Source organism: Symphalangus syndactylus, chromosome X (assembly GCF_028878055.3).
Source record: "Symphalangus syndactylus isolate Jambi chromosome X, NHGRI_mSymSyn1-v2.1_pri, whole genome shotgun sequence".
Taxonomy (NCBI): domain Eukaryota; kingdom Metazoa; phylum Chordata; class Mammalia; order Primates; family Hylobatidae; genus Symphalangus; species Symphalangus syndactylus.
The window spans coordinates 36,347,047-36,373,828 of NC_072447.2; the positions used below are offsets into that span (position 1 = coordinate 36,347,047).

General features: G+C 40.5%; 1 protein-coding gene and 1 long non-coding RNA gene across 2 annotated transcripts in view; one reads left to right on the top strand and one right to left on the bottom strand.

The window, feature by feature from the left end:
* The window catches only part of PHEX (phosphate regulating endopeptidase X-linked), a 214,274-nt gene that overhangs the window by 179,806 nt on the left and 7,686 nt on the right, over positions 1-26,782 (top strand). The window contains exons 17-20 of the mRNA XM_055268323.2: positions 2,175-2,242; positions 4,715-4,845; positions 9,502-9,567; positions 10,568-10,672. Coding sequence (XP_055124298.1) covers positions 2,175-2,242; positions 4,715-4,845; positions 9,502-9,567; positions 10,568-10,672 — 370 coding nt within the window. The remainder of the gene's footprint in view (positions 1-2,174; positions 2,243-4,714; positions 4,846-9,501; positions 9,568-10,567; positions 10,673-26,782) is intronic.
* Positions 1-26,782, bottom strand: part of LOC129475886 (uncharacterized) — a 64,532-nt gene that overhangs the window by 27,280 nt on the left and 10,470 nt on the right. The window contains exon 5 of the long non-coding RNA XR_008654862.2: positions 10,531-10,728. This is a non-coding gene — a long non-coding RNA (uncharacterized lncRNA). The remainder of the gene's footprint in view (positions 1-10,530; positions 10,729-26,782) is intronic.

The window sequence follows — 26,782 nt, forward strand, 5'->3', positions numbered from 1 at the left end:
AGAGGACATGAATCTAATATTATGAAATATTATTATTGTCAGGCTTAGTCATATAAAATTACTTTTTCTTTATCTCTTGTCCAAAGGATTGTGATTAAGTAACTGAGAATTGAAATTTACAATGATTCAATCATTTTCTGAATTCTCTATTACCTTTTGCAAATAGGAAGCTTGTTGGAGCAGCCCCGCTTAAAGGACATTTATTGCACAGCAATTTCTATAAGCTTCTATTGTTCATGCCTTCAATTCATCCAGTCAACAGCATTGACTGAGGGATGTAGAGGACCGAGTACTTATTCTCAGAGCTGAGAGACCTGGAAAAACTAAATGTTGCAATCTGCACACTGATAGCTACTGCCGCAAAAATTAACACTGTGTAAAATTACAAGTTTGTCCCACACTGCTATGATAGCTCTATGATTGAAATGAATAATTTCACTCTTACTTCTTTAATAAAGGTTTGCAATGATGGAAAAACAGTAGGAAGCATTTTTTCAAATGCAAATTACCTTACAGGAAAGAAATAACAAAGGAAAGAATTGCCACCAAGGGGAAAAATTAAATCTTACACCACTTCCTTGGGTGTAGTTGAGACAAACAATTAGCATGGTAAGGATCATTATGTCCTGTAATAACATATTACTTTAAAAATTTCCATTCCTTTCAGTTATGGGTCCTATTTATTTGCTGGGTGACTTTGATGTTGCATGTCAGGAACTAACTGTGAGATATTTTTAGCATAATTACAAATCTCATGAAGAATCTTCACAATAAGGATTGTAAGTGGTGTGTAATTCTCATCCACAGGTTAAATGACTAAATTAAGATACATATAGATCTGTCACTTGCATGAGATGGTAAAGTTAACTAATCAATTAGTTAAATCATTGTTACTTTCTTACTCTGTACAAGGCATAGAGGATTTAGCAATGAACAAGTAGATAAGAGAGTGGCCTCAACAGAACTTATATTTGAGAGAGAAAATCCCAGACATACATATGGAAACCCCATTATTGATTTCTTCATATATTCTTAATATGCTTTGCTATGTAACAAAGCACCACCAAGCAACCATTTATTAGCTCATGATTCTGTAATTTGGGCAGGACTGAGCTGAGACAGCTGGTCTCTGCTCTGTATGGTGCTGGCTGGGGTCGCTCAACTAGGGCTGGACTCACAGACAGGTGAGTGAAGGCGACTTCACTCACCTGTCTGTGCCCCAGTTAGGCTGGCTGTCATGGCTGGGGCATGGCAGGGCCTCTCTCTCTTCCTTTGGAGTCTCTCAACTTCTGGGGTTTCTTGCTTGCTTCATTTGGCCCCATTCCCTCTAGCTGTGTAGTTGAACTTCTTTGCAAGTGACTTCCAAGAAGGTGGAAAACGGAAGCTGCTTAGTTTCTTGAGGCCTAGACCCAGAAGTCATACCTGACCCCTTCCACTGCATTCTGTTGGCCATAGCAAGTCCCAAGGCCAGTCCAAATTTAAGCAGGGGGAAATAGATTGTCTCCTGATGGGAGGAGGGGCTATGTGCATTCAGGGGTAGGTAGAATTGTTGGTGGCCCCTTTTATAGATAATCTACCACATGCTTCTTCAGAGGTGAAGAGAAATAATGTGGCACCTTTTTCAAATCTTTGCTATTCAAGTTTTCAACAGAAAGAGGAATGTGACTACCTTTGAAAATAGAGTGATCCCTTTTAATCTCTACTCTATTCCTTTTTTTATGACTACATTTGGAAAACAATTTAACTTCTAAGACTATAGTGACCTTTCAACAAGTTTGCAGATAAAAAATAAATGATGCATTTACTGACAGGATCTTTTCAAGCCCTGTTTTAGGTGTTCATAAATATATAGCTACAGCAGATATAAAATCATAGGAATCTTAAGGCTGAAAGGGACTTTAGAAATCATCTCTGTCACATCCCTAATTTCAGAGAGTCGGGCGCTAAGGTTCATATGTGGTAATAATGACAATGTTAGAATTTATATTTTCTTTGTCTATTTCAATTGGAAGGTATGTTTAGATTTTTTACAGCTTTATGGGTATGGTTATTAGATTGTTATTACCATGGTTACTAGAAAGCAGTTTATCTTGGCTTTCCATTGAAAAAATTAAAGGATTATGCTCTGAGATTCATGCTTGTAATTGTCTCCAAATTATGTATTTATGCCATAGATCTCTGAGTTATGGTGCTATAGGAGTAATTGTCGGACATGAATTTACACATGGATTTGATAATAATGGTAAGTACTGGTTCATTTTATAAGCTGCTGCTTTTATAATAATGTTGACTATATGGATGTTAATTGTTATGATTATCTTTGCATAGCAGCAGCATCATAGCTTGAAGATTATCCAAAGCAATATGATTGCTGATTGAAAACTTTTCACCGTGTCTTGCTGTGATGGCTTGCAATAAATAAACAATTGTTCCCATTGGTGATCGGGGTAGACTTTAAAAAGCAGCCTTGTAATTTCAATAAAATTAGCTTTGCATTTAGATCAGGATTGCTGTAGCTGCCACCATAGTTACAGAGATTGATTTATAGCTTCTCCCTTTGTCATTTATTCATCGTCTTGAGATATTCTCCCTGGAGGAGCAAGCTCTGCTCCAACGATGATTATACATGCTGCCAAGTTAGGACTCGTTGAGTTAGGACTCTGGAGCTTGGCTGGCTGGTTCCCTTTTATGATTTCGAAGATTATGCAATGCTTAATCTATATTTTTCTCTATACTGGCTTATATTCTGATTATCATTATTATTATCATTATTGAGATGGAGTCTAGCTCTGTCGCCAGGCTGGAGTGCAGTGGTGCAATCTCGGCTCACTGCAACCCCGGCCTCCCGTGTTCAAGTGATTCTCCTGCCTCAGCCTCCCGAGTAGCTGGGATTACAGGCATGTGCCACTATGCCCAGCTAATTTTTGTATTTTTAATAGAGATGGGGTTTCACCACGTTGGCCAGGATGGTCTCGATCTCCTGACCTTGTGATCTGCCCACCTCAGCTTCCCAAAATGCTGGGATTACAGGCATGAGCTACCACGCCCAGCCTATTCTGATTATTTTAAAGTCTATACTTTCCTGATAATCTATGTAATAGGATATGCTTTGTATCCTGATGACATTTAAGCAAAAGGAAAAGGCAGAATATGACATAAACTAAAGAAATGGCTTCCTTTGAGAGTCCTCATCATCGTTAATCAGCACTCTTTTCTCCTTTAACTTTGGAGTATTATCAGAAGGCCACATGAAATCTCTGAAACTTACGGATTAGTAGCAAATTACGATCACATCCACACCCTCACAGTGATTTACAGGCAGTCTCAGGAACCAGCTGCCCTAAGGCAATGTTATATAGAAGGGGACCCCTTTCTTCCATCCCTGTAGTATCTCCAGCATCCTTTCCTGGATGCCTACCCCAGGGCCAGAGACCCTTTGGCTCTTCTAGAAAAGTCTTCCTGTACTCCCACCAGCCCTTCCTTAATCACCTAGATTTTTTGCTCCCCTGGTCTTCCCTTCTCTGTTAAAATGTGGCTGACTTGTAGTTATCTGACTCTGCAGAACTAGACTTTCTGCGTTTGGGTGTTTGGTTTATCTGAGATGAGAGTCTTAGCTAAGTAAAAAAAGCTAATAATCCTTTCTTCGTTCTGGGCCTCTCTTGATAGGAAATTTAAGTACAGTTCCTCCCCAGAACCTTCTAGAGAACTTCTGGAGTCTTTCTCAAAGGACTGAATCTAATAGTGGCAATTTCACTCTGTAACCAATGCTTAGAACAGTGCATTGCACATATAAGTACATGCCCGGTACCTATTTAATGATTGGTTGGTGAGTGGGTAGAGGACAGTGACTCCATATTACCCCAGGGGGTGGTGTTCGTAGTATGTAGCCTCGCTGAAGAGTTTTGGATTGTTCCAATTAACAACTTTACTTATGGGACTTTTTTGTAAGCTCTCTGTATAATTAAATTTAAACGATGCGTCTGATTCTCATAGTAACCTTGAATATAGAAGACAGTTTAGCAGCATCCAAATTTTGTTTCAAAGGATGTAGAGAAAATGAAGAGTGAGCACATAGCAAGAAAGCATGTATAATCTTTCTTCCCATTATGTTTTGGAGATTTTCATTCTTATTGCAAGTTTTCTTTTTAGAGCAATCTTCCTTGTCTAAGCAGGACAGATGGGTCTTCCATCCACACTAGTGGCTGTGGAATGATTCATAACAGAGGTTTTATGTGTCTTTCAGCTCCTGGCAACTCGGAGGAAACAGGTTCTTATAGGGCTGAGTCAGGGTCTATGATCGCACAGTATGGATGACTCACTGGGGCTATTCCTATGGATCATTCGGAATTTCACTGGCAATCACTTTCTGAATGAAGCCATTTTATTTCATAATCCAGTGAACATTTTGGGTCAAATCAGGTGAAGACACAGAATCCAAGATTGAATAAGACTAGTATATGTAATAAATTGATGAATCTCATTTTTAAGGTGCTCTTTGTTCCTTAGAAGGAAAGAACTTCCTCAATTGTCTTTATCCTTTTCACCCTTTTTACAATTAACCTGTGACATTGGAGAGAATGCAGGAGCTGATCTCAGGAAGAGTGTTCCCTGCTGTTATGACTGCTTTTTGAAGGCTTGTCAAGGTGAGGGAAAGGAAAGATGAATTTAGTTTCCATAAATAACACAAATGTCTTCGAACTTTTCTTTTTGCTAGGTAGAAAATATGATAAAAATGGAAACCTGGATCCTTGGTGGTCTACTGAATCAGAAGAAAAGTTTAAGGAAAAAACAAAGTGCATGATTAACCAGTATAGCAACTATTATTGGAAGAAAGCTGGCTTAAATGTGAGTACAACTGTGGCTAAGGGGGCACCTTGTGGTTCATTTTTCCTCATTTGGACATTAGCTTGCTTTAAACCATTGGTTCTCAAAGCGTGTTTACAAGATCAACAGCATCTGTCTTCCCTGGGAACATTCTTGAGTCCTACCCCATACCTGCTGAATCAGAATCTTTGGGGTTGGGGCTTGGTCATCCCTTAACCAGGCATGAACTTTTTCCTGATATATTACTAGGGCTGGAAAAATACCTAAATTCTTGCTACACCTCAAATCTATTATACTTGTAGATGAATTTAGGTAAAAATCCATGTGCTTCTTTTAAAGGGAATGTTTATAAACACTGACTTGGTTCTCCTGGTTCTTAAACCATGCTCAGCCCAAGTGAGACCACTGCTCATTCAGGCAGAGAAACTAGAGTCTGTATCCTTGAACGGTGTCTAGCCCTTTTATCAGTGTCCTGGACAGCCATTTCTCTGCCTATATATTTTTAAATATCTACAACTGTGACATGAGAAGACCTAAAATGGGTGCTTCTATGTATCTCTATATAGTGCAGCGGTTTTCACACTGTGAAAATTCATCTGGAGTATATGTTGCTTCAAGAAAAGCATAGCAGAAAGGGGTTCTAGAGTCAGACGTGGGTCGAAATCTAGGTTCAACTAGTTTTATGAACTTGGGCAAGTTACTTAATGTTCCTGAGTCTCAGCATCTTCATCTGTGAAGTGGGTCAATGTTTCTGAACTCATGGATTTGCTGTAAGAATTAAATGAGCAAAGCAATGTGGAGCACTAGCACAAGGCCTGACATAAAGCAAGTGCTCAATAAAAGATAGTTAATATTCCTGATCCTTTGTGACACACTCATTAGTACCCTATCCCAGGAAAAAACAAAGCCAAAGATTTTTGGGTTAAAAAAACCCCAATAAACAATAGAACAGTTTTCTTGGAGGAAGGGGATTTATATTTCCTGATGATTATTATATACAGGCATGAAGGTGAAACTTTTCACTTAATTGAAACAAATGTATCCCCATACTAGTCCTGAGAGGTATAGATATTACTAAGTGTACAGGTTTTACATATGAGGTTCAAAGGATTTAAACTGAGGTTCCAAGAGATTAAAACCCATGGTAGAGTCTAGATTAGAGTTTATGTCTGTACGACTCCAAAGTCCATACTGCTTCCCCTATATCATGCTCAGGTTCTTATTTTAAGTTCATTTTATATCCGGGTGATGTGTGGGTGGACTGCTCTTCACCATTCCTTTTGGCCAAAGTGTCAGAGATTGAAACTTAATCCTGACAAATGTGTACCTTTGTCACAAGGACGATAGAAAGGGCATGGCTGTCTTAGCATAAATCCACTTAACCATCAGAAAACAGCTTCAGTTTCATTCCCACAGGATAGTGGGTGGCTTCCTTTGTGGATATAAGGGCCATGCTTTATTTTTCTGGCTTCATTTATAGGAGCCATTCCTTTGTGCCTGAATCTTGCTTTGTAGTGAATTTGGGGGAGCTCAGATGGGGCACTGCAGATGCAGACTGTTAGCAGCTGTTGAGTCTTTTGTTGTTGTTGTTGTTCCTTTTTGTAGCTATTGAGTCTTGAGAGTCCAAACCTAGGGCCATGTGGTCTACTGAGGCAGACCAGAGTTCAAGGAGCCAGAGGGGTGAGGCTGCTCCAAAAGGCTCTAAATTAGATATAAAGCTTAGAGTGAATGGCTGGGCATGGTGACTCATGCCTGTATTCTAAACACTTTGGAAGGCCAAGGTGGGAGGATCACTTGAACCTAGGAGTTTGATACCAGCCTGGGAAACATACGGAGACCCTGTCTCTACAGAAAATTTTTTAAAAAATTAGCTGGGTGTAGTGGTGCATGCCTGTAGTCCCAGCTACTCAGGAGGCTGAGGTGGAAGAATTGTTTGAACCCTATAGTGAGATATGCTCACACCACTGCACCCCAGTGTGGATGAAAGAGAGAGACCCTGTCTCAGAACACATACACACACACACACACACACACACACACACACAACCCTCAGAGTAAAAAGGAAGAAGATTAAATTTAAGCAGGAGTGGATATAATCATAATCTTCAAGAGCCAAGAAGAGTTGGGACTTGAGAAAGTAGCATATTAGGAAGCAAAGGCTCTGGAGACAGAAGACTGCTTGGGTTCGAATCCCAGTGACATGCGAGCAGTTTACTTCATCACTCTGTCTTAGGTTCACTAGAAGCAGAGCCCAAGAAGGGGTTCCTTAGGTCATTGATTTTTTTGAGACAGCGTCTCGCTGTGTCACCCAGGCTGGAGTGCAGTGGTGTGATCTCGGCTCACTACAACCTCTGCCTCCCTGGTTCAAGCGATTCTCCTGCCTCAGCCTCCCCAGTAGCTGGGATTACAGGCGCCAGCCACCACGCCTGGCTAATTTTTGTATTTTTAATAGATACGGAGTTTCTTCATGTTGGCCAGGCTGGTCTCGAACCCCTGACCTCAGGCAATCTGCCCGCCTTGGCCTCCCAAAGTGCTGGGATTATGGGTGTGAGCCACTGCACCCAGCCTAGGTCAGTGATTTCTTCAGAAAGTAGTTTCAGGAAAAACCTATAATGGAATGAGGGAAACCTGTTGGTTTCAGGAAATGTTTAGCCTCACCCCGATTCCACAGAGGATTCTGGAGCATGAATTGCACCACAGAAATTGTTCAGCCCAGGTACTGGGCTGTTCAAACTGCACATCAGTCAATTACTGGAAGGTGGGTTATAACCTCCCAGCAGTCTCCAGATGAGGTGATTCCCATAAGCTAAGGTTGATCTGAGCTGTTAGCAGTTGTGGGAATGGGTGCATGGTTTAGGTAGAAAAGGGGATCTGGTGGGATATCGACATCTGCATACTCTGAGCTTTAGATCCTCATTTGTTGAGCAAGGATGGTGGTAATTAGCACTTACCTCATAGGATTGTGGATAACAAAGAAAAAACGTAAAGCAGGAATGGTAGCTTTTGTATACTGAAGCTAGGAGGGTCCTGAGTGATTACAGTGAATAATATTTTCCAAAGATTTGTTTTTATTCATTGATATTGCTTGATACCTGGGTGGCTGGGCTAGCTTAAAAGTAAAGCATTGGTAAGATTCATGGCTTGAAAGTTAAAAGCAAGGTATATTAGTTTTCTGTTGCTTGCTATAACAAGTTACTATAAACTTAGTAGCTTAAAATAACATACATTTATTATCATACAGTTCTGTATGTCAGAAGTCTGACATGGATCTCAGTGGACTAAAATCAAAGTGTCAGCAGGGCCACATTCCTTTGGAGAGGTTCTAGGGGAGTATCTGTTTCCTCACCTTTTCTAGCTTTTAGAGGCTGCCCACATTCCTTAGCTCATGGCCCCTTCGTTTTTCAAAGCCAGCAATGGCCAGTGGAGTCTTCTCATGTTGCATCACTCTGACACTCACTCTCCTGCCTCCCTTTTCCTCTTGTAAGAACGTTTGTAATTACACTGGGTCCACCTGGACAATCCAGGATAAAGTCTGCATCTCAAGATCCTTAATCACATCATAAAAGTCTCCTTTGCCATGCTCTGTTTTTCCAGCTTCATTTTGTAGGGACCATTCCTCTGTGCCTGAATCTTTCTTTGCAGTGAATAGGGTAACTTATTCACAGATTCCAGGGATTAGGACGCAGACATCTTTGGGAGGCCATTATTCTGCCTATTACTTAAGAGTTGTTGAAAGACTTTTCTGTAAAGGGCCAGATAGTAAAAAATTTAGGCTTTCTGGGGCGTATGGTCTCTGTTACAATATTTAATTCTGCCATTGTAGCAAGAGAGCAACTACAGACAATATGTATATGAATGTGCATGGCTGTGTCCCAATAAAACTTGATTTATGAACACCAAAATTTGAATTTCATATAATTTTCATGTGCCACAAAATATTATTCTTTTGATTTTTCCCCAGTCGTTGAAGTATGTAAAATCCAGTCTTACTTTGAAGCCTGTACAAAAACAAGCAGCAGGTTGGATTGGGCGTGTGGGCTGTATTAGTTTAGAATATTTGTGTCCTAGCTCATTTAAAGTTTTAAGAAACAATCTTGAATATTGGGAACCATTTTTTTTACCGTGCTGGCTGGTTGTCATACATATAGCAGACCTCAACCTTGTCATCTGCACTACTTCTATTTGATTTTTGTTCCCTAGGAGAACCCCTTTCCTTTTAATTTTTCATGGAAATATGATGATAGTTGGTCTTGAAATCTTGTTCCTGTGTGGATGGTAAATTTTTGGAAACACAGGCACAATGAAAAGAGTACTCAAATTATATGAGTTAATCAGAGAAAGTAACCTGTGTATTGACATTCCTGTTTTTTCTCATTAAACCAGAGTCACTCAGAATATTGTTAACATTTTATTGGAGCTGGCTAGATTGGTTAGAATGAAGAGGTAGGTGAGAAAGAAGCGTGTAGCATAATAAAACAGAAAGTATTATATTCAGGAGCACCTTGCTGAGGATAGTTTGCCATCTTAAGATATATTATGCCTACCTCTGATTTATTGAATGTGATTTTCTCTTTAAAATATGATACTTTTCTTGCTATAATATTCATGCCTCTTGCTGAATGATAGTTGACCACAAAACACTCATTTTTTTTTTTTTTCCTTTTTTCTTTCTGTTAGGTCAAGGGGAAGAGGACCCTGGGAGAAAATATTGCTGATAATGGAGGCCTGCGGGAAGCTTTTAGGGTATGCGCTGCTACATTTGCTGTGGTTCTAAAAATCAAGCCATAAAACATCATATGGGTGTACCTCAATTCATACCATAGACATGTTCTTGAGGAGTTAGATAGTATGGAATTTCTGTAAATAGAAGTGTGTCTCCCCATTGACCCTATTATATAAATAGAACTATATTTCTTTTTTCTTTTTGGGGTGTGAAGTCACCCTAAAGAAGAATATTTGTTATTAAGAATCATGTATTTAAAGAATAGCTTTTAGAAAATACATTCACCATCAGATCGAAGCATGCTACAGCAATCTCCTTGGGGCTAGGTTCATTTGTTTTCCTTGAGTACAGGTCTTTCTGTACTCCTCCTGTAAATTTCTCTTAAAATATCAGACTTCTAAATTATGACCAGAGGGTCGTGGTTCTCATATACTGGGCCAAGTGATAGTATCATGATAACGTTTTCATCATCCCCTAGTTTGTGGTCAAATAAGAAGCATAAGGATAATGCAGAAAGATTCCATAAAGCTAAATGCATTCAATTTAATGACTAGACTGTTATTCCCAGTTATATCCTTCCTATATTCTAGTTGAAATATACTTTATTTTATAAAATGAGGGCACTAGAAGATGGTAGTTTTACGTGTCAAAATGAAAAAAGGTAATATGCGGACCCCAAAATGTATTGCCATAGGGGCCTTGCCGTTGTGTTAGATTTGTTTGTCCCCTGCTAGGAATAGAAAGAACAGCTTTTTTTCCCCAAGCGTTATTTAACATCTGAATGCTTTGGTCCAGCTGCTTTCGTATACACTGAGCATAAGGCCTTTTTGCAGGTGTACCTGCCTCACTGGTAAGCAATAGGACATGGACTTGTGTTTCCAGGTGTTTCTTTTCTTAAGAAAATTTTGACTTGATGCATTTTGCACGTGGCAGTAGTATATATTTGCTATTCCTGTGCTAGCTAAGCAAAGAGGAAAACCCACCGTTGCGGAGACTCATCTCTTCTTCTTCTCTCACCAGGCTTACAGGAAATGGATAAGTGACAGAAGGCAGGGAGTTGAGGAGCCTCTTCTACCAGGCGTCACATTCACCAACAACCAGCTCTTCTTCCTGAGTTATGCTCATGTGAGTAGACTGAGGAAGGGGCATCAGGGATGAGATGCAGGACTTGAGTTTGCTCCCTTGATCAAAGATTTCAAACAAACGTTTAATGGCATGACTTTGATCTTTAGCAAGAATTTTATCTTGATTATTTTCAGGGTAAATCTCACCTTCTTAATGTTCTATAGTACACAATTAATTAACTGATTGAATCAAGGTTTACTGGTATTTTTTAAATCAAATGGGTTAGCAGCCCTGTGGTAATTCATTTGATAGTTCCTCAATGTATCTTGGCTTCTTAATGTGTTTGATACTATTTGTAACCGTTTCTAATAACTTGTTCTTTGGCTTTCATGGGCCTGCTCTTTGCTATATTGCTCCTCCTCTGCCGCATTTGCTGACTTTATGCCACAACTCTCAGCCTGTGGGGGACCCTCAGGGTCATGTTCCCAACTGTCTAATGCATATGCAGAGATCCCTAGAGCTGAAAAAGAACAAAGGCAAGGAGAGTCATGTCACTCTTTTGTGAGTTTAATAGGCTCCTGGAGCAGAAATTGAAAGGAAGATGTGCACGAAATAAAGCACAATTCTGAGCCTGAGTCTCTGGCTAATGAGGCAAGTGCCAAATCTTTATTAGTTATTATACTGGTTTATGTCATAAACATACAGGCAGCCTTTTCAAAGAAGTCAGGGATAGGTCAATAAATGTTCTAATGAATGGCCTCACAGTGGGCAAATGTGTATGAATATGCTCAAAGCTAGACAAAAATTTTCATCAGTACAACCTTTTGTTCCTAAGTCTTTGCTTTCACTGCTAGGTAAGCTCATTCCCACACAAGTCTTCTATAATTCACTCTGGTCAAAGGATTCTTGCTTGCCTGGGATCTTTTATTTCTTAAAGCTAATATAAAAACACTAAATAAATTATTATTTAGCAACCTAATGTCAACAAAACTCTAGTCATCAACAACATGACTTTCCTTTTAGTTTTCCTGTTTCTATCATCACATCCTGTCTTTAGATTTTCCTGGTTAGAAAGCCTGGATTCTTAGGTCTTATTTGATGCATCTATCCTCATTTATATAACATGTATTCCAGAAGCCAGATGTTTCATACTTTTTAAAAAAATTATACTTTAACTTCTGGGGTACATGTGCACAATGTGCAGTTTTGTTACATAGGTATACATGTGCCATGGTAGTTTGCTGCACCCATCAACCCATCACTTACATTAGGTATTTTTCCTAATGCTATAGCTCTTCTAGCCCCCAACCCTCCTACAGGCCCTGGTGTGTGATGTTCCCCTCTCTGTGTCTATGTGTTTTCATTGTTCGACTCCCACTCATGAGTGAGAACATGCGGGGTTTGGTTTTCTGTTCTTGTGATAGTTTACTGAGAATGATGGTTTCCAGATTCATCCATGTCCCTGCAAAGAACATGAACTCATCCTTTTTTATGGCTACACAGTATTCCATGGTGTATATGTGCCACATTTTCTTTATCTAGTCTATCACTGATGGACATTTGGGTTGGTGCCAAGTCTTTGCTATTGTGAATAGTGCCACAATAAACATACGTGTGCATGGCATCTTTATAGTAGCATGATTTATACTCCTTTGGGTATATACCCAGTAATGGGATGGCTGGGTCAAATGGTATTTCTGGTTCTAGATCCCTGAGGAATCGCCACACTGTCTCCCACAATGGTTGAACTAATTTACACTCCCACCAACAGTGTAAAAGCGTTCCTATTTCTCTACATCCTCTCCAGCATTGTTGTTTCCTGACTTTTTAATGATCACCATTCTAACAGGCATGAGGTGGTATCTCATAGTGGTTTTGATTTGCATTTCTCTAATGACCAGTGATAATGAGCATTTTTCATATGTTTGTTGGCTGCATAAATGTCTTCTTTTGAGAAATGTCTGTTCATACACTTTGCCCACTTTTTGATGAGGTTTTTTTCTTGTAAATTTGTATAAGTTCTTTGTAGATTCTGGATATTAGCCCTTTGTCAGATGGATAGATTGCAAACATTTTCTCCCATTCTGTAGGATGCCTCTTCACTCTGGTGATAGTTTCTTTGGCTGTGCAGAAGCTCTTTAGTTTAATTAGATCCCATTTGTCAATTTTGGCTTTTGTTGCCATTGCTTTTGATGTTTGTTTTGGACATGAAGTCTTTGCCCATGCCTATGTTCTGAACGGTATTGCCCAGGTTTTCTTCTAGGATTTTTATGGCTTTAGGTCTTACATTTGTTTAAGTCTTTAATCTATCTTGAGTTAATTTTTGTATAAGGTGTAAGGAAGGGATCCAGTTTCAGTTTTCTGCATACGGCTAGCCAGTTTTCCCAACATCATTTATTAAATAGGGAATCCTTTCCCCATTGCTTGCTTTTGGCAGGTTTGTCAAAGATCAGATGGTGGTAGATGTGTGGTGTTATTTCTGAGGGCTCTGTTCTGTTCCATTTGTCTATATATCTGTTTTGGTACCAGTACCATGCTGTTTTGGTTACTGTAGCCTTGTAGTAAAGTTTAAAGTCAGGTAGCGTGATGCCTCCAGCTTTGTTCTTTTTGCTTAGGATTGTCTTGGCTATATGGGCTCTTTTTTGGTTCCCTATGAAGTTTAAAGTAGTTTTTTCCATTCTGTGAAGAAAGTCAATGGTGGCTTGATGGGGGGATGGCATTGAATCTCTAAATTACTTTGGGCAGTATGGCCATTTTCACAATATTGATTCTTCCTATCCATGAGCATGGAATGTTCTTCCATTTGTTTGTGTTCTCTCTTATTTCCTTAAGCAGTGATTTGTAGTTCTCCTTGAAGAGGTCTTTCACATCCCTTGTAAGTTGGATTCCTAGGTATTTTATTCTCTTAGTGGCAATTGTGAATGGGAGTGCACTCGTGATTTGGCTCTCTGTTTGCCTGTTATTGGTGTATAGGAATGCTTGTGATTTTTGCGCATTGATTTTGTATCCTGAGACTTTGCTGAAGTTGCTTATCAGCTTAAGGAGATTTTGGGCTGAGATGATGGGGTCTTCTTAATATACAATCATGTCTGTCAGCTGCAAACAGAGACAATTTGACTTCCTCTTTTCCTATTTGAATACCCTTTATTTCTTTCTCTTGCCTGATTGCCCTGGCCAGAATTTCCATGTTGAATAGGAGTGGTGAGAGAGGGCATCCTTGTCTGGTGCTGGTTTTCAAAGGGAATGCTTCCAGTTTTTGCCCATTCAGTATGATACTAGCTGTGGGTTTGTCATAAATAGCTCTTACTATTTTGAGATACGTTCCATCGACACCTAGTTTACTGAGAGTTTTTAGCATCCAGGGGTGTTGAATTTTGTCAAAGGCCTTTTCTGCATCTATTGAGATAATCATGTGGTTTTGTCACTGGTTCTGTTTATGTTTATTGATTTGCATATGTTAAAACAGCTTTGCATCCCAGGTATGAAGCCGACTTGATCATGTGATGGATAAGCTTTTCGATGTGCTGCTGGATTTGGTTTGCAAGTATTTTATTGAGTATCTTCGCATAGATGTTCATCAGCGATATTGGCCTGAAAATTTTCTTTTTTTTGTTGTGTCTCTGCCAAGTTTTGGTATCAGGATGATGCTGGCCTCATAAAATGAGTTAGGGAGGATTCCTTCTTTTTCTACGGTTTGGAATAGCTTCATCAAGGAATGGTACCAGCTCCTATTTGTACCTCTGGTAGAATTTGGTTGTGAATCTGTCTGGTCCTCAACTTTTTTTTGGTTGGTAGGCTATTAATTGCTGCCTCAATTTCAGAACTTGTTATTGGTCTATTCAGGGATTCAACTTCTACCTGGTTTAGTCTTGGGAGGGTGTATGTGTCCAGGAATTTATCCATTTCTTCTAGATTTCCTAGTTTATTTGCATAGAGGTGTTTATAGTATTCTCTGATGGTAGTTTGAATTTCTGTGGGATTCTTGGTGATATCCTCTGTATCATTTTTTATTGCATCTATTTGATTCTTCTCTCTTTTCTCCTTTATTAGCCTGGCTAGTGGTCTATCTATTTTGTTGATCTTTTCAAAAAACCAGCTCCTGGATTCACTGATTTTTTTGAAGGGCTTTTTGTGTCTCTGTCTCCTTCAGTTCTGCTCTGATGTTTGTTAGTTATTTCTTGTTTTCTGCTAGCTTTTGAATTTGTTTGCTCTTGCTTCTCTAGTTCTTTTCATTGTGATGTTAGGGTGTCAATTTTAGATCCTTCCTGTTTTCTCTTGCGGGCATTTAGTGCTATAAATTTCCCCCTACACACCCAGAGATTCTGGTACATTGTGTCTTTGTTCTCATTGGTTTCAAAGAACATCTTTATTTCTGCCTTCATTTTGTTATTTACCCAGTAGTCATTCAGGAGCAGGTTGTTAAGTTTCCACGTAGCCATGTGGTTTTGAGTGAGTTTCTTAATCCTGAGTTCTAATTTGATTGCACTGAGGTCTGAGAGACTGTTTGTTTGTTATGATTTTCATTCTTTTGCATTTGCTGAGAAGTGTTTTACTTCCAACTATGTGGTCAATTTTGGAATAAGTAAGTGTGATATGGTGCTGAGAAGAATGTATATTCTGTTGATTTGGGATGGAGAGTTCTGTAGATGCCTATTAGGTCCACTTGGTCCAGAGCTGAGTTCAAGTCCTGGATATCCTTGTTAATTTTGTCTCGATCTGTCTAGTATTGACAGTGGGGTGTTAAAGTCTCCCACTGTTACTGTGTGGGAATCTAAGTCTCTTTGTAGGTCACTGAGAACTTGCTTTATGAATCTGGGTGCTCCTGTGTTGGGTGCATAGATATTTAGGATAGTCAGCTCTTCTTGTTGCATTGATCCCTTTACCATTATGTAATGCTCTTCTTTGTCTCTTTTGATCTTTGTTCATTTAAAGTCTGTTTTATCAGAGATTAGGATTGCCACTTCTGCTTTTTTTTTTTTTGCTTTCCATTTGCTTGGTAGATCTTCCTCCATCCCTTTATTTTGAGCGTACGTGTGTCTTTGCACGTGAGATGGGTCTCCTGAATACAGCCCATTGATAGTTCTTGACTCTATCCAATTTGCCAGTCTGTGTCTTTTAATTGGGGCATTTAGCCCATTTACATTTAAGGTTAATATCCTTATGTGTGAATTTGATCCTGTTATTATGATGCTACCTGGATATTTTGCCCATTAGTTGATGTAGTTTCTTCATAGTGTTGATGGTCTTTACAATTTGGTATGATGTTTTTCAATGGCTGGTACCAGTTGTTCCTTTCTGTGTTCAGTGCTTCTTTCAGGAGCTCTTGTAAGGCAGGCCTGGTGGTGACAAAATCTCTCAGCCTTTGCTTGTCTGTAAAGGATTTTATTTCTCCTTTGCATATGAAGCTTAGTTTGGCTGGATATGAAATTGTAGGTTGAAAATTCTGTTCTTTGAGATTGTTGAATATTGGCCCTCACTCTCTCCTGGCTTGTAGAGTTTCTGCTGAGAGATCCACTGTTAGTCTGATGGGCTTCCCTTTGTCAGTAACCCGACCTTTCTCTCTGGCTCCCCTTAACCTTTTTTCCTTCATTTCAGCCTTGGTGAATCTGATGATTATGTGTCTTGGGTTGCTCTTCTTGAGGAGTATCTTAGTGGTGTTCTCTGTATTTCCTGAATTTGAATGTGGGCCTCTCTTGCTAGGGAGGGGAAGTTCTCCTGGATAATATCCTGAAGAGTGTTTTCCAACTTGGTTCCATTCTCCCCATCACTTTCAGGTACACCAATCAAATGTAGATTTGGTCTTTTCACATAGTCCCATATTTCTTGGCTGCTTTGTTCATTTCATTTCACTCCTTTTTCTCTAATCTTGTCTTCTTGCTTTATTTCATTGAGTTGATCTTCAATCTGATATCCTTTCTTCCGCTTGATCAATTTGGCTATTGATACTTGTGTTTTGTATGCTTCACAAAGTTCTCGTGCTGTGTTTTTCAGCTCCATCAAGTCATTTATGTTCTCCTCTAAACTGGTTATTCTAGTTAGTTAGCAATTCGTCTAACCTGTTTTCAAGGTTCTTAGCTTCCTTGCATTGGGTTAGAACATGCTCCTTTAGCTTGGAGGAGTTTGTTATCACCCACCTTCTGAAGCCTACTTCTGTCAATTTGTCAAAATCATTCTCCATCCAGTTTTGTTCCCTTGCTGGCGAGGAGTTGTGATCCTTTGGAGGAGTGGAGGTGTTTTGGTTTTTGGAACTTTTAGCCTTTTTGTGCTGGTTTCTCCCCATCTGTGGCTTTATCTACCTTTGGTCTTTGATGTTGGTGACCTTCGGATGGGGTATTTTAGTAGACGTGCTATTCCTTTCTGTTTGTTAGTTTTCCTTCTTACAAACAGGCTCCTCTTCTGCAGGTCTGCTGGAGGTCCACTCCAGACCCTGTTTACCTGGGTATCACCAGCAGAGGCTGCAGAACAGCAAAAATTGCTGCCTGTTCTTTCCTCCGGAAGCTTTGTCCCAGAGGGGCACCTGCCAGATGCCAGCCAGAGCTCTCCTGTATGACATGTTTGTCGGCCCCTGCCGGGAGGTGTCTCCCAGTCAGGATACACGGGGGTCAGAGACCCACTTGAGGAGGCAGTCCGACCCTTAGCAGAGCTCGACCGCTGCGCTGGCTGTCAGGCAGGGACGTTTAAGTCTGCTGAAGCTGTGCCCGCAGCTGCCCCTTCCCCCAGGTGCTCTGTCCCAGGGAGATGGGCGTTTTATCTATAATTCCCTGACTGGGGCTGTTGCGTTTTTTTTTCAGAGATGCCCTGCCCAGAGAGGTAACATCTGGCAGTCTGGCCACAGTGGCCTTGCTGAGCTGTGGTGGGCTCCTCCCGGTTCAAACTTCCTGGTGGCTTTGTTTACACTGTGAGGGTAAAACCACCTACTCAAGCCTCAGCATTGGGGAGCGCCCCTTCCCCCACCAAGCTCGAGTGTCCCAGGTCGATCTCAGACTGCTGCTATACTGGCAGTGAGAATTTCAAGCCAGTGGATCTTAGCCTGTGGGGGTGGGATCCGCCAAGCCAGACCACTTGGCTCCCTGGCTTTAGAACCCCTTCTGACGGGAGTGAATGGTTCTGTCTTGCTGGCGTTCCCAGCACCACTGGGGTATCAAAAAAAAACAAACACACACACACACACACACAGAAAAAACAACAACAACGAAAAACTCCTGCAGCTAGTTGGGTGTCTGCCCAAATGGCCGCCCAGTTTTGTGCTTGAAACCCAGAGCCCTGGTGGGGTAGGCACTGGAGGGAATCTCCTGTTCTGCAGGTTGCGAAGACCGTGGGGCAAAGTGCAGTATCTGGACTGGAGTGCACGTTTCCTCAGGCTCAGTCCCTCATAGCTTCCCTTGGGTAGGGGAGAAAATTCCCCAACCCCTTGCACTTCCTGGGTGAGGTGATACCAGACCCTGCTTCGGCTTGCCTTCTGTGGCCTGCACCCACTGTCCAACCAGTCCCAATGAGATGAACTGGGTACCTCAGTTGGAAATGCAGAAATCACCCACTTTCTGCATTGATTTCGCTGGGAGCTGCAGACCAGTGCTGTTCCTCTTTGGCCATCTTCTAGTTCTTCTCGATGTTTCATACTTTTAAGTGCTTTTCAGATTCCACATCTTCTCTCCTGTTTTAGACAGTTTGGGCTGCTATAACAAAGTGTCATAGACTAGGTAGCTTATAAACAACAGAAATTTATCACAGTTCTGGAGGCTGGAAGTCTGAGATCAGAGTGCTCGTGGGATCGAGTTTTGGTGAGGGCTTTCTTCTGGGTTGCACACTGCCAATTTCTCTCTGTGGTGGAAAGAGCTAGCTAGCTCTCTGGCCTCTTCTTATAAGGGTACTAATCCCATTCATGGGTACTAATCCCATTCATGTGGGCTCCACCCTCATGATTTAATTGCCTCCCAAAGGCCCAACTCCTAATGCCATCACATTGATTAGGGCTTCAACATAAGAATTTTGGGGGATAGAAACATTTAGTCCATAGCATCCCCATTACCCTATCTATCTTATCATATATAGGCATAATCTTAATATTCTCTACTCTGGATTATCCCAACAGCCTTATGGAATGTTAATCTGACTTCAGCATTTTTTTAAATCAATCACTGTTTTACATACATACCATCGGAATACCACTTTTATTTCATTACCAACCTGCTGAAAGAACTATAGTGGCTCCCAAATGCCTACCACATTGAAGCCAAGTACCTCCATCTGGCTTCCCAAATTTTCAGTATGATCCAACTCCACCCAATCCAATTCAATTTCCCATAACTCCATTGGGTGAGAAAAAACTCAGCCTTAGTGGGGCAAGTATCCTCACTTCTACCCAACAATGTCATGCCCATTACTGTCTCTTTGGCTTTGCTTCTGATTCTCCTTCTATAATGCACCCCTTCCTACTCTTCCCCTTCAGATGATTATTCAATCTAAGCTTCATCCTTCAGGATCCATGTTGAGTTCTACTCCCTCCACATCTTCCATAAACTCTTCCCCAAGGACTCCAGTCCTTATTATTTTCTTTTATCTTCAACTCCTTTTACACTTACTTACTTTCATTATCATGCAGTTGAGTACTTACTTAACTGCTCTCCAAATGTTCAAGAATTTTAGTTTTATCTCCACAGCTAATCTTCTGGATCCTTAAACTTCCTATCTCCATAGCACCCAGCAAAGATGCTGGGTATATTGAAGACAGTTGATATTTTTAGATCAATTGCTTGAAATGAATAAAACTAACAATTCAACTAAGGAGATTCCCTTTTACTGGGTCAGATACATAAAATAAGTATACAAAAATAGAACTTACTAGAGTTGGGATTGGCAAACTAGGGCCAAATATGGCCTGCTGCCTGTTTTTGTAAATAATGTTTTATTGGAAAGCAGCCACATTCCTTCATTTATTCATGATCTGTAGCCGGTTTTGTGCTACAATGGCAGAGTTGAATAATTGAAACAGGGACCTTATAGTCTTCAAAGCCTAAAAGCTTTACCATCTGTCTCTTTTCAGAAAAAGTTTGCTAACCCCTGCTCTAGAGGACAAAGTATAGTGATCTATCAGTTCTTACTATTTACATCCTAGCCCACAATATCTCTTTGTACATAAACTAATTGATAGTGAAGTTACTTATAATTCTGAAATGTTTCCAGATATAATACCAAGCTATAGCTGATTGACTTATTTTAAACTAAAGAGATTTAGGGGGGAAAAGTGGAAAGCTATTTTATATCACTAGTGAGAAATTTATCTTGGAGCTTTTCCCACTGACAGAATGAAGAGATTTTTCAATCTTTTGCACTTTAAAGTAAGTCTGCTTATAAGGAGTAAAATTACTTTCCCTCCTGGGAAGGTACTAAGAAAACAGTAGCAGGCATAATGTGTTTTCAGAAGTCTCTTAAGTGATATATTTATTAAGCAAAGACAATACTGTATTATAATATAAGAATATAAGAAGAAATAACATAAGAAATGAGGTAAAATCAAATGCCAGAAACTACTTCACATTAGCCAGCTTCTGAGGAAATTAGGGAATCACACTACAGAACATCTTCAAAGTCAAATTCAGAACCACTGTGACTGGTGGTTTATCTTCATCGAAAGCAACATCATATCACCTTTCCTGCTTTCTATGTCCCTGTAGTTGCTGTGACCTCTCATTTTTCTCAGATATTCTTCTAATCCTTCTACTTCTTTCCATTCTATTTTCTGCTTATTTAGTGGACATCCATTTAGTGGACATCCATTGAGAACCTTCCTGGTATTTATAAATAATCTAACTAGTCTCTTATTTCTTCCTTCCACTATACACCCAGATAAATCTTTTTTAAAATCTGGGTTTTATTATTTTCCTACTCAAGAATGACTTTTAAACCAACTGCTCAGGACTTCAGAAATCTGACACTGTCCTTCCTCTCCCACTGCTGCCCGTTATGTATCATATACTCCAACCTAGCTGAATGTCTTGTTCTCTTTCCCCTCAAACATGTCTTTCTTTGCTCCCATTTCCCCCTCCACTTAGAATATTTTTTTCCCATATTTATGTGTCCTAGTTCAATTCATACTTTAAGACCATATCATACCTCAAGTCATATGGCAAGTCAGGATAAAGTAAGTAAGTTATGCTGCAGAAACAACATGACAAAAGTTTATTTCTTGTTCACTCCTCTCCATGTCCAACATGAGTCAGCAGTGGGGCTCTTGTAGTTTTTACTCAAGAACTTGGGTTTTGGGCCAGGCACGGCCTGTAATCCCGCACTTTGGGAGGCTGAAGCAGGTGGATTGCCTGAGGTGAGGAGTTTGAGACCAGCCTGGCCAACAGGGCAAAACCCCGTCTCTACTAAAAAAAAATATAAAAATTAGGCAAGATGGCCTAATAGGAACAGCTCTGGTCTGTAGCTTCCAGCAGGATTGACACAGAAGGCGGGTGATTTCTGCATTTCCAACTGAGGTACCTGGTTCATCTCACTGGGACTGGTTGGACAGTGGGTGCAGCCCACAGAGGGTGAGCCAAAGCAGGGTGGGACGTCACTTCACCCGGGAAGCACAACGGGTTGGGGGATTTCCTGTTCCTAGCCAAGGGAAGCCATGAGAGACTGTACCAGGAGGAACAGTGCACTCCAGCCCAGATACTGCGCATTTCCCACAGTCTTCGCAACCGGCAGACCAGGAGATTCCTTACAGTACCGGGCTCAGTGCGTCCCACCCCCATGGAGCCCAGCAAGCTAAGATCCACTGGCTTGAAATTGTCGCTGCTAGCACAGCAGTCTGAGGTTGACCTGGGATGCTTAAGCTTGGAGTTGGGAGGGGCATCCACCATTGCTGAGGCTTGAGTAGGCAGTTTTACCCTCACAGTGTAAACAAAGCCACTGGGAAGTTTGAATTAGGTAGAGCCCACAGCAGCTCAGCAAGGCCACTGACCAGACTGCCTCTCTAGGCAGAGCATCTCTGAAAAAAACGCAGCAGCCCTAGTCAGGGAATTATAGATAAAACCCCCATCTCCCTGGGACAGAGCACCTGGGGGAAGGGGAAGGGGCAGCTGTGGGCACAGCTTCAGCAGACTTAAATGTCCCTGCCTGACAGACAGCCAGCACAGCAGTCGAGCTCTGCTAAGGGTCAGACTGCCTCCTCAAGTGGGTCCCTGACCCCTGTGTATCCTGGCTGGGAGATATGTCCCAGTAGGGGCTGACAAACATCTCATACAGGAGAGCTCTCACTGGCATCTGGCAGGTGCCCCTCTGTGGACAAAGCTTCCAGAGGAAGGAACAGGCAGCAATCTTTGCTGTTCTGTAGACTTCACTGGTGATACCTAGCCAAACAGGGTCTGGAGAGGACCTCCAGCAAACCCCAGCAGACCTACAGCAGAGGAGCCCTGAGTTAGAAGGAAAACTGACAAACAGAAAGGAATAGTAGCAACATCAACAAAAAGGATGTCCGATCAGAGACCATATCCGAAGGTCACCAGCATCAAAGACCAAAGGTAGATAAATCCACGAAGATAGGGAGAAACCAGCGCAAAAAGGCTGAAAACTCCAAAAACCAGAATGCCTCTTCTCCTTCAAAGGATCACAACTCCTTGCCAGCAAGGGAACAAAACTGGATGGAGAATGATTTTGACGAATTGACAGAAGTAGGCTTCAGAAGGTGGGTGATAACAAACTCCTCCAAGCTAAAGGAGCATGTTCTAACCCAATGCAAGGAAGCTAAGAACCTTGAAAACAGGTTAGACGAATTGCTAACTAACTAGAATAACCAGTTTAGAGGAGAACATAAATGACTTGATGGAGCTGAAAAACACAGCACGAGAACTTTGTGAAGCATACAAAACACAAGTATCAATAGCCAAACTGATCAAGCAGAAGAAAGAATATCAGAGATTGAAGATCAACTCAATGAAATAAAGCGAGAAGACAAGATTAGAGAAAAAAAGAGTTAAAAGAAATGAATAAAACCTCCAAGAAATATGGCACTCTGTGAAAAGACCAAATCTATGTTTGATTGGTGTACCTGAAAGTGACAGGGAGAATGGAACCAAGTTGGAAAACACTCTTCAGGATATTATCCAGGAGAATGTCCCCAACCTAGCAAGGCAGGCCAACATTCAAATTCAGGAAATACAGAGAACACCACAAAGATATTCCTCGAGAAGAGCAACCCAAGACACATAATCATCAGATTCACCAACGTTGAAATGAAGGAAAAAAGGTTAAGGGGAGCCAGAGAGAAAGGCCAGGTTACCCACAAAGGGAAGCCCATCAGACTAACAAAGGATATTTTGGCAGAAACCCTACAAGCCAGAAGAGAGAGACAAGCCAGAAGAGAGAGGGGGCAAATATTCAACAATCTCAAAGAACAGAATTTTCAACCCAGAATTTCATACCCAGCCAAACTAAGCTTCATAAGCAAAGGAGAAATAAAATCCTTTACAGACAAGCAAAGGCTGAGAGATTTTGTCACCACCAGGCCTGCCTTACAAGAGCTCCTGAAAGAAGCACTGAACACAGAAAGGAACAACTGGTACCAGCCATTGAAAAACATACCAAATTGTAAAGACCATCAACACTATGAAGAAACTGCATCATCAACTAATGGGCAAAATATCCAGGTAGCATCATAATAACAGGATCAAATTCACACATAACAATATTGACCTTAAATATAAAGGGGCTAAATGCCCCAAATAAAAGACACAGACTGGCAAATTGGATAAAAAGAGTCAAGACCCATCAGTGTGCTGTATTCAGGAGACCCATCTCACTTGCAGAGACACACATAGACTCAAAATAAAGGGATGGAGGAAGATCTACCAAGCAAATGGAAAGCAAAAAACAAAAAGCAGAGGTTGCAATCCTAGTCTCTGATAAAACAGACTTTAAACCAACAAAGATCAAAAGAGACAAAGAAGAGCATTACATAATGGTAAAGGGATCAATTCAACAAGAAGAGCTAACTATCCTAAATATCTATGCACCAATACAGGAGCACCCAGATTCATAAAGCAAGTTCTCAGAGACCTACAAAGAAACTTAGATTCCCACACAGTAACAGTGGGAGACTTTAACACCCCACTGTCAACACTAGACAGATCGAGACAAAATTAACAAGGATATCCAGGACTTGAACTCAGCTCTGGACCAAGTGGACCTAATAGGCATCTACAGAACTCTCCATCCCAAATCAACAGAATATACATTCTTCTCAGCACCATATCACACTTGACCAAGTTGGAAGTAAAACACTTCTCAGCAAATGCAAAAGAATGAAAATCATAACAAACAGTCTCTCAGACCACAGTGCAAACAAATTAGAACTCAGGATTAGGAAACTCACTCAAAACTCCGCAACTACATGGAAACTGAACAACCTGGAAACTGAACAACCTGCACCTGAATGACTATTAGGTAAATAACAAAATGAAGGCAGAAATAATAAAGATGCTTTTTGAAACTAATGAGAACAAAGACACGACGTACCAGAATCTCTGGGACACATTTAAAGCAGTGTGTAGAGTGAAATTTATAGCACTAAATGCCCACAAGAGAAAGCAGGAAAGATCTAAAATTGACACCCTAACATCACAATTAAAAGTACGAGAGAAGCAAGAGCAAACAAATTCAAAAGCCAGCAGAAAACAAGAAATAACTAAGATCAGAGCAGAACTGAAGGAGATAGAGACATGAAAAAACCTTGAAAAAATCAATGGATCCAGGAGCTGGCTTTTCAAAAAGATCAACAAAATAGGCCATTAGCAGACTAATAAAGAATAAAAGAGGGAAGAATCAAATAGATGCAATAAAAAATGATAAAGGGGACATCACCACCGATCCCACAGAAATTCAAACTACCATCAGAGAATACTATAAACACCTCTATGCAAATAAACTAGAAAATCTAGAAATGGATACATTCCTGGACACATACACCCTCCCAAGACTAAACCAGGTAGAAGTTGAATCCCTGAATAGACCAGTAACAAGTTCTGAAATAGAGGCAGCAATTAATAGCCTACTAACCAAAAAAAGTTGAGGACCAGACAGATTCACAGCCGAATTCTACCAGAGGTACAAAGAGGAGCTGGTACCATTCCTTCTGAAGCTATTCCAAACAATAGAAAGAGAGGGAATCAATTGAACAATGAGAACACATGGACACAGGAAGGGGAACATCACACTCCGGGGACTGTTGTGGGGTGGGGGGAGTGGGGAGGGACAGCATTAGGAGATATACCCAATGCCAAATGATGAGTTAATGGGTGCAGCACACCAACATGGCACATGGATACATATGTAACAAACCTGCACATTGTGCACATGTACCCTAAAACTTAAAGTATAATAATAATAAAAAATAATTAAAAAAATGCTTTCAAAGCTAAATATTAAATTATGATCTATTGATTCCAAACAGCCAATGTGAAAAGTAATTTCATTTGGTCTATGTCACGTCATTAGAGCAAAGAAAACAATATAAAATCAGTATTTAAGTTCAAAAAAAAAAAAAAAAAAAAACAGAGGGAATCCTTCCTAACTCATTTTATGAGGCCAGCATCATCTTGATACCAGACACAGCAAAAAAAAGAGAATTTTAGACCAATATCCCTGATGAACATTGGTGCAAAAATCCTCAATAAGATATTGGCAAACCAAATGCAGCAGCACATCAAAAAGCTTATCCACCACAATCAAGTTGGCTTCATACCTGGGATGCAAGGCTGGTTCAACATATGCAAATCAGAAAACATAATCCATCACATACACAGAACCAATGACAAAAACCACACGATTATCTCAATAGATGCAGAAAAGGCATTCGACAAAATTCAACACCCCTTGATGCCAAAAACTCTCAATAAACTAGGTATTGATGGAACGTATCTCAAAATAATAAGAGCTATTTATGACAAACCCACAGCCAATATCATACTGAATGTGCAAAAACTGGAAGCATTCCCTCTGAAAACCAGCACAAGACAAGGATGCTCTCTCTCACCACTCCTGTTCAACATAGTGTTAGAAGTTCTGGCCAGGGCAATCAGGCAAGAGAAAGAAATAAAGTGTATTCAAATAGGAAGAGAGGAAGTCAAGTTGTCTCTGTTTGCAGATGACATGATTGTATATTAAGAAAACCCCATTGTCTCAGCCCAAAATCTCCTTAAGCTGATAAGCAACTTCAGCAAAGTCTCAGGATACAAAATCAATGTGCAAAAATCACAAGCATTCCTATACACCAATAACAGACAGAGAGCCAAATCACGAGTGCACTCCCATTCACAATTGCCACTCAGAGAATAAAATACCTAGGAATCCAACTTACAAGGGATGTGAAGGACCTCTTCAAGGAGAACTACAAACCACTGCTCAACAAAATAAAAGGGGGCACAAACAAATGGAAGAACATTCCACGCTCATGGATAGGAAGAATCAGTATCGTGAAAATGGCCATACTGCCCAAGGTAATTTATAGATTCAATGCCATCCCCGTCAAGCTACCAATGACTTTCTTCACAGAATTGGAAAAAACTACTTTAAACTTCATATGGAACCAAAAAGGAGCCCATATAGCCAAGACAATCCTGGGCAAGAAGAACAAGGCTGGAGGCATCACGCTACCTGACTTTAAACTTTACTACAAGGCTGCAGTAACCAAAACAGCATGGTACTGGTACCAAAACAGAGATATAGACCAATGGAATAGAACAGAGCCCTCAGAAATAACACCACACATCTACCACCATCTGATCTTTGTCAAACCTGACAAAAACAAGAAATGGGGAAAAGATTCCATAAATGGTGTTGGGAAAACTGGCTCGCCATATGCAGAAAACTGAAACTGGACCCCTTCCTTACACCTTAAACAAAAAATCAACACAAGATGGATCAAAGACTTAAATGTAAGACCTAGGACCATAAAAATCCTAGAAGTAAAACCTGGGCAATACCATTCAGGACATAGGCATGGGCAAGGAGTTTATGTCTAAAACACCAACATCAATGGCAACAAAAGCCAAAATTGACAAATGGAATCTAATTAAGCTAAAGAGCTTCTGCACAGCAAAAGAAACTATCATCAGAGTGAACAGGCAACCTAGAGGATGGGAGAAAGTTTTTGCAATCTACCCATCTGACAAAGGGCTAATATCC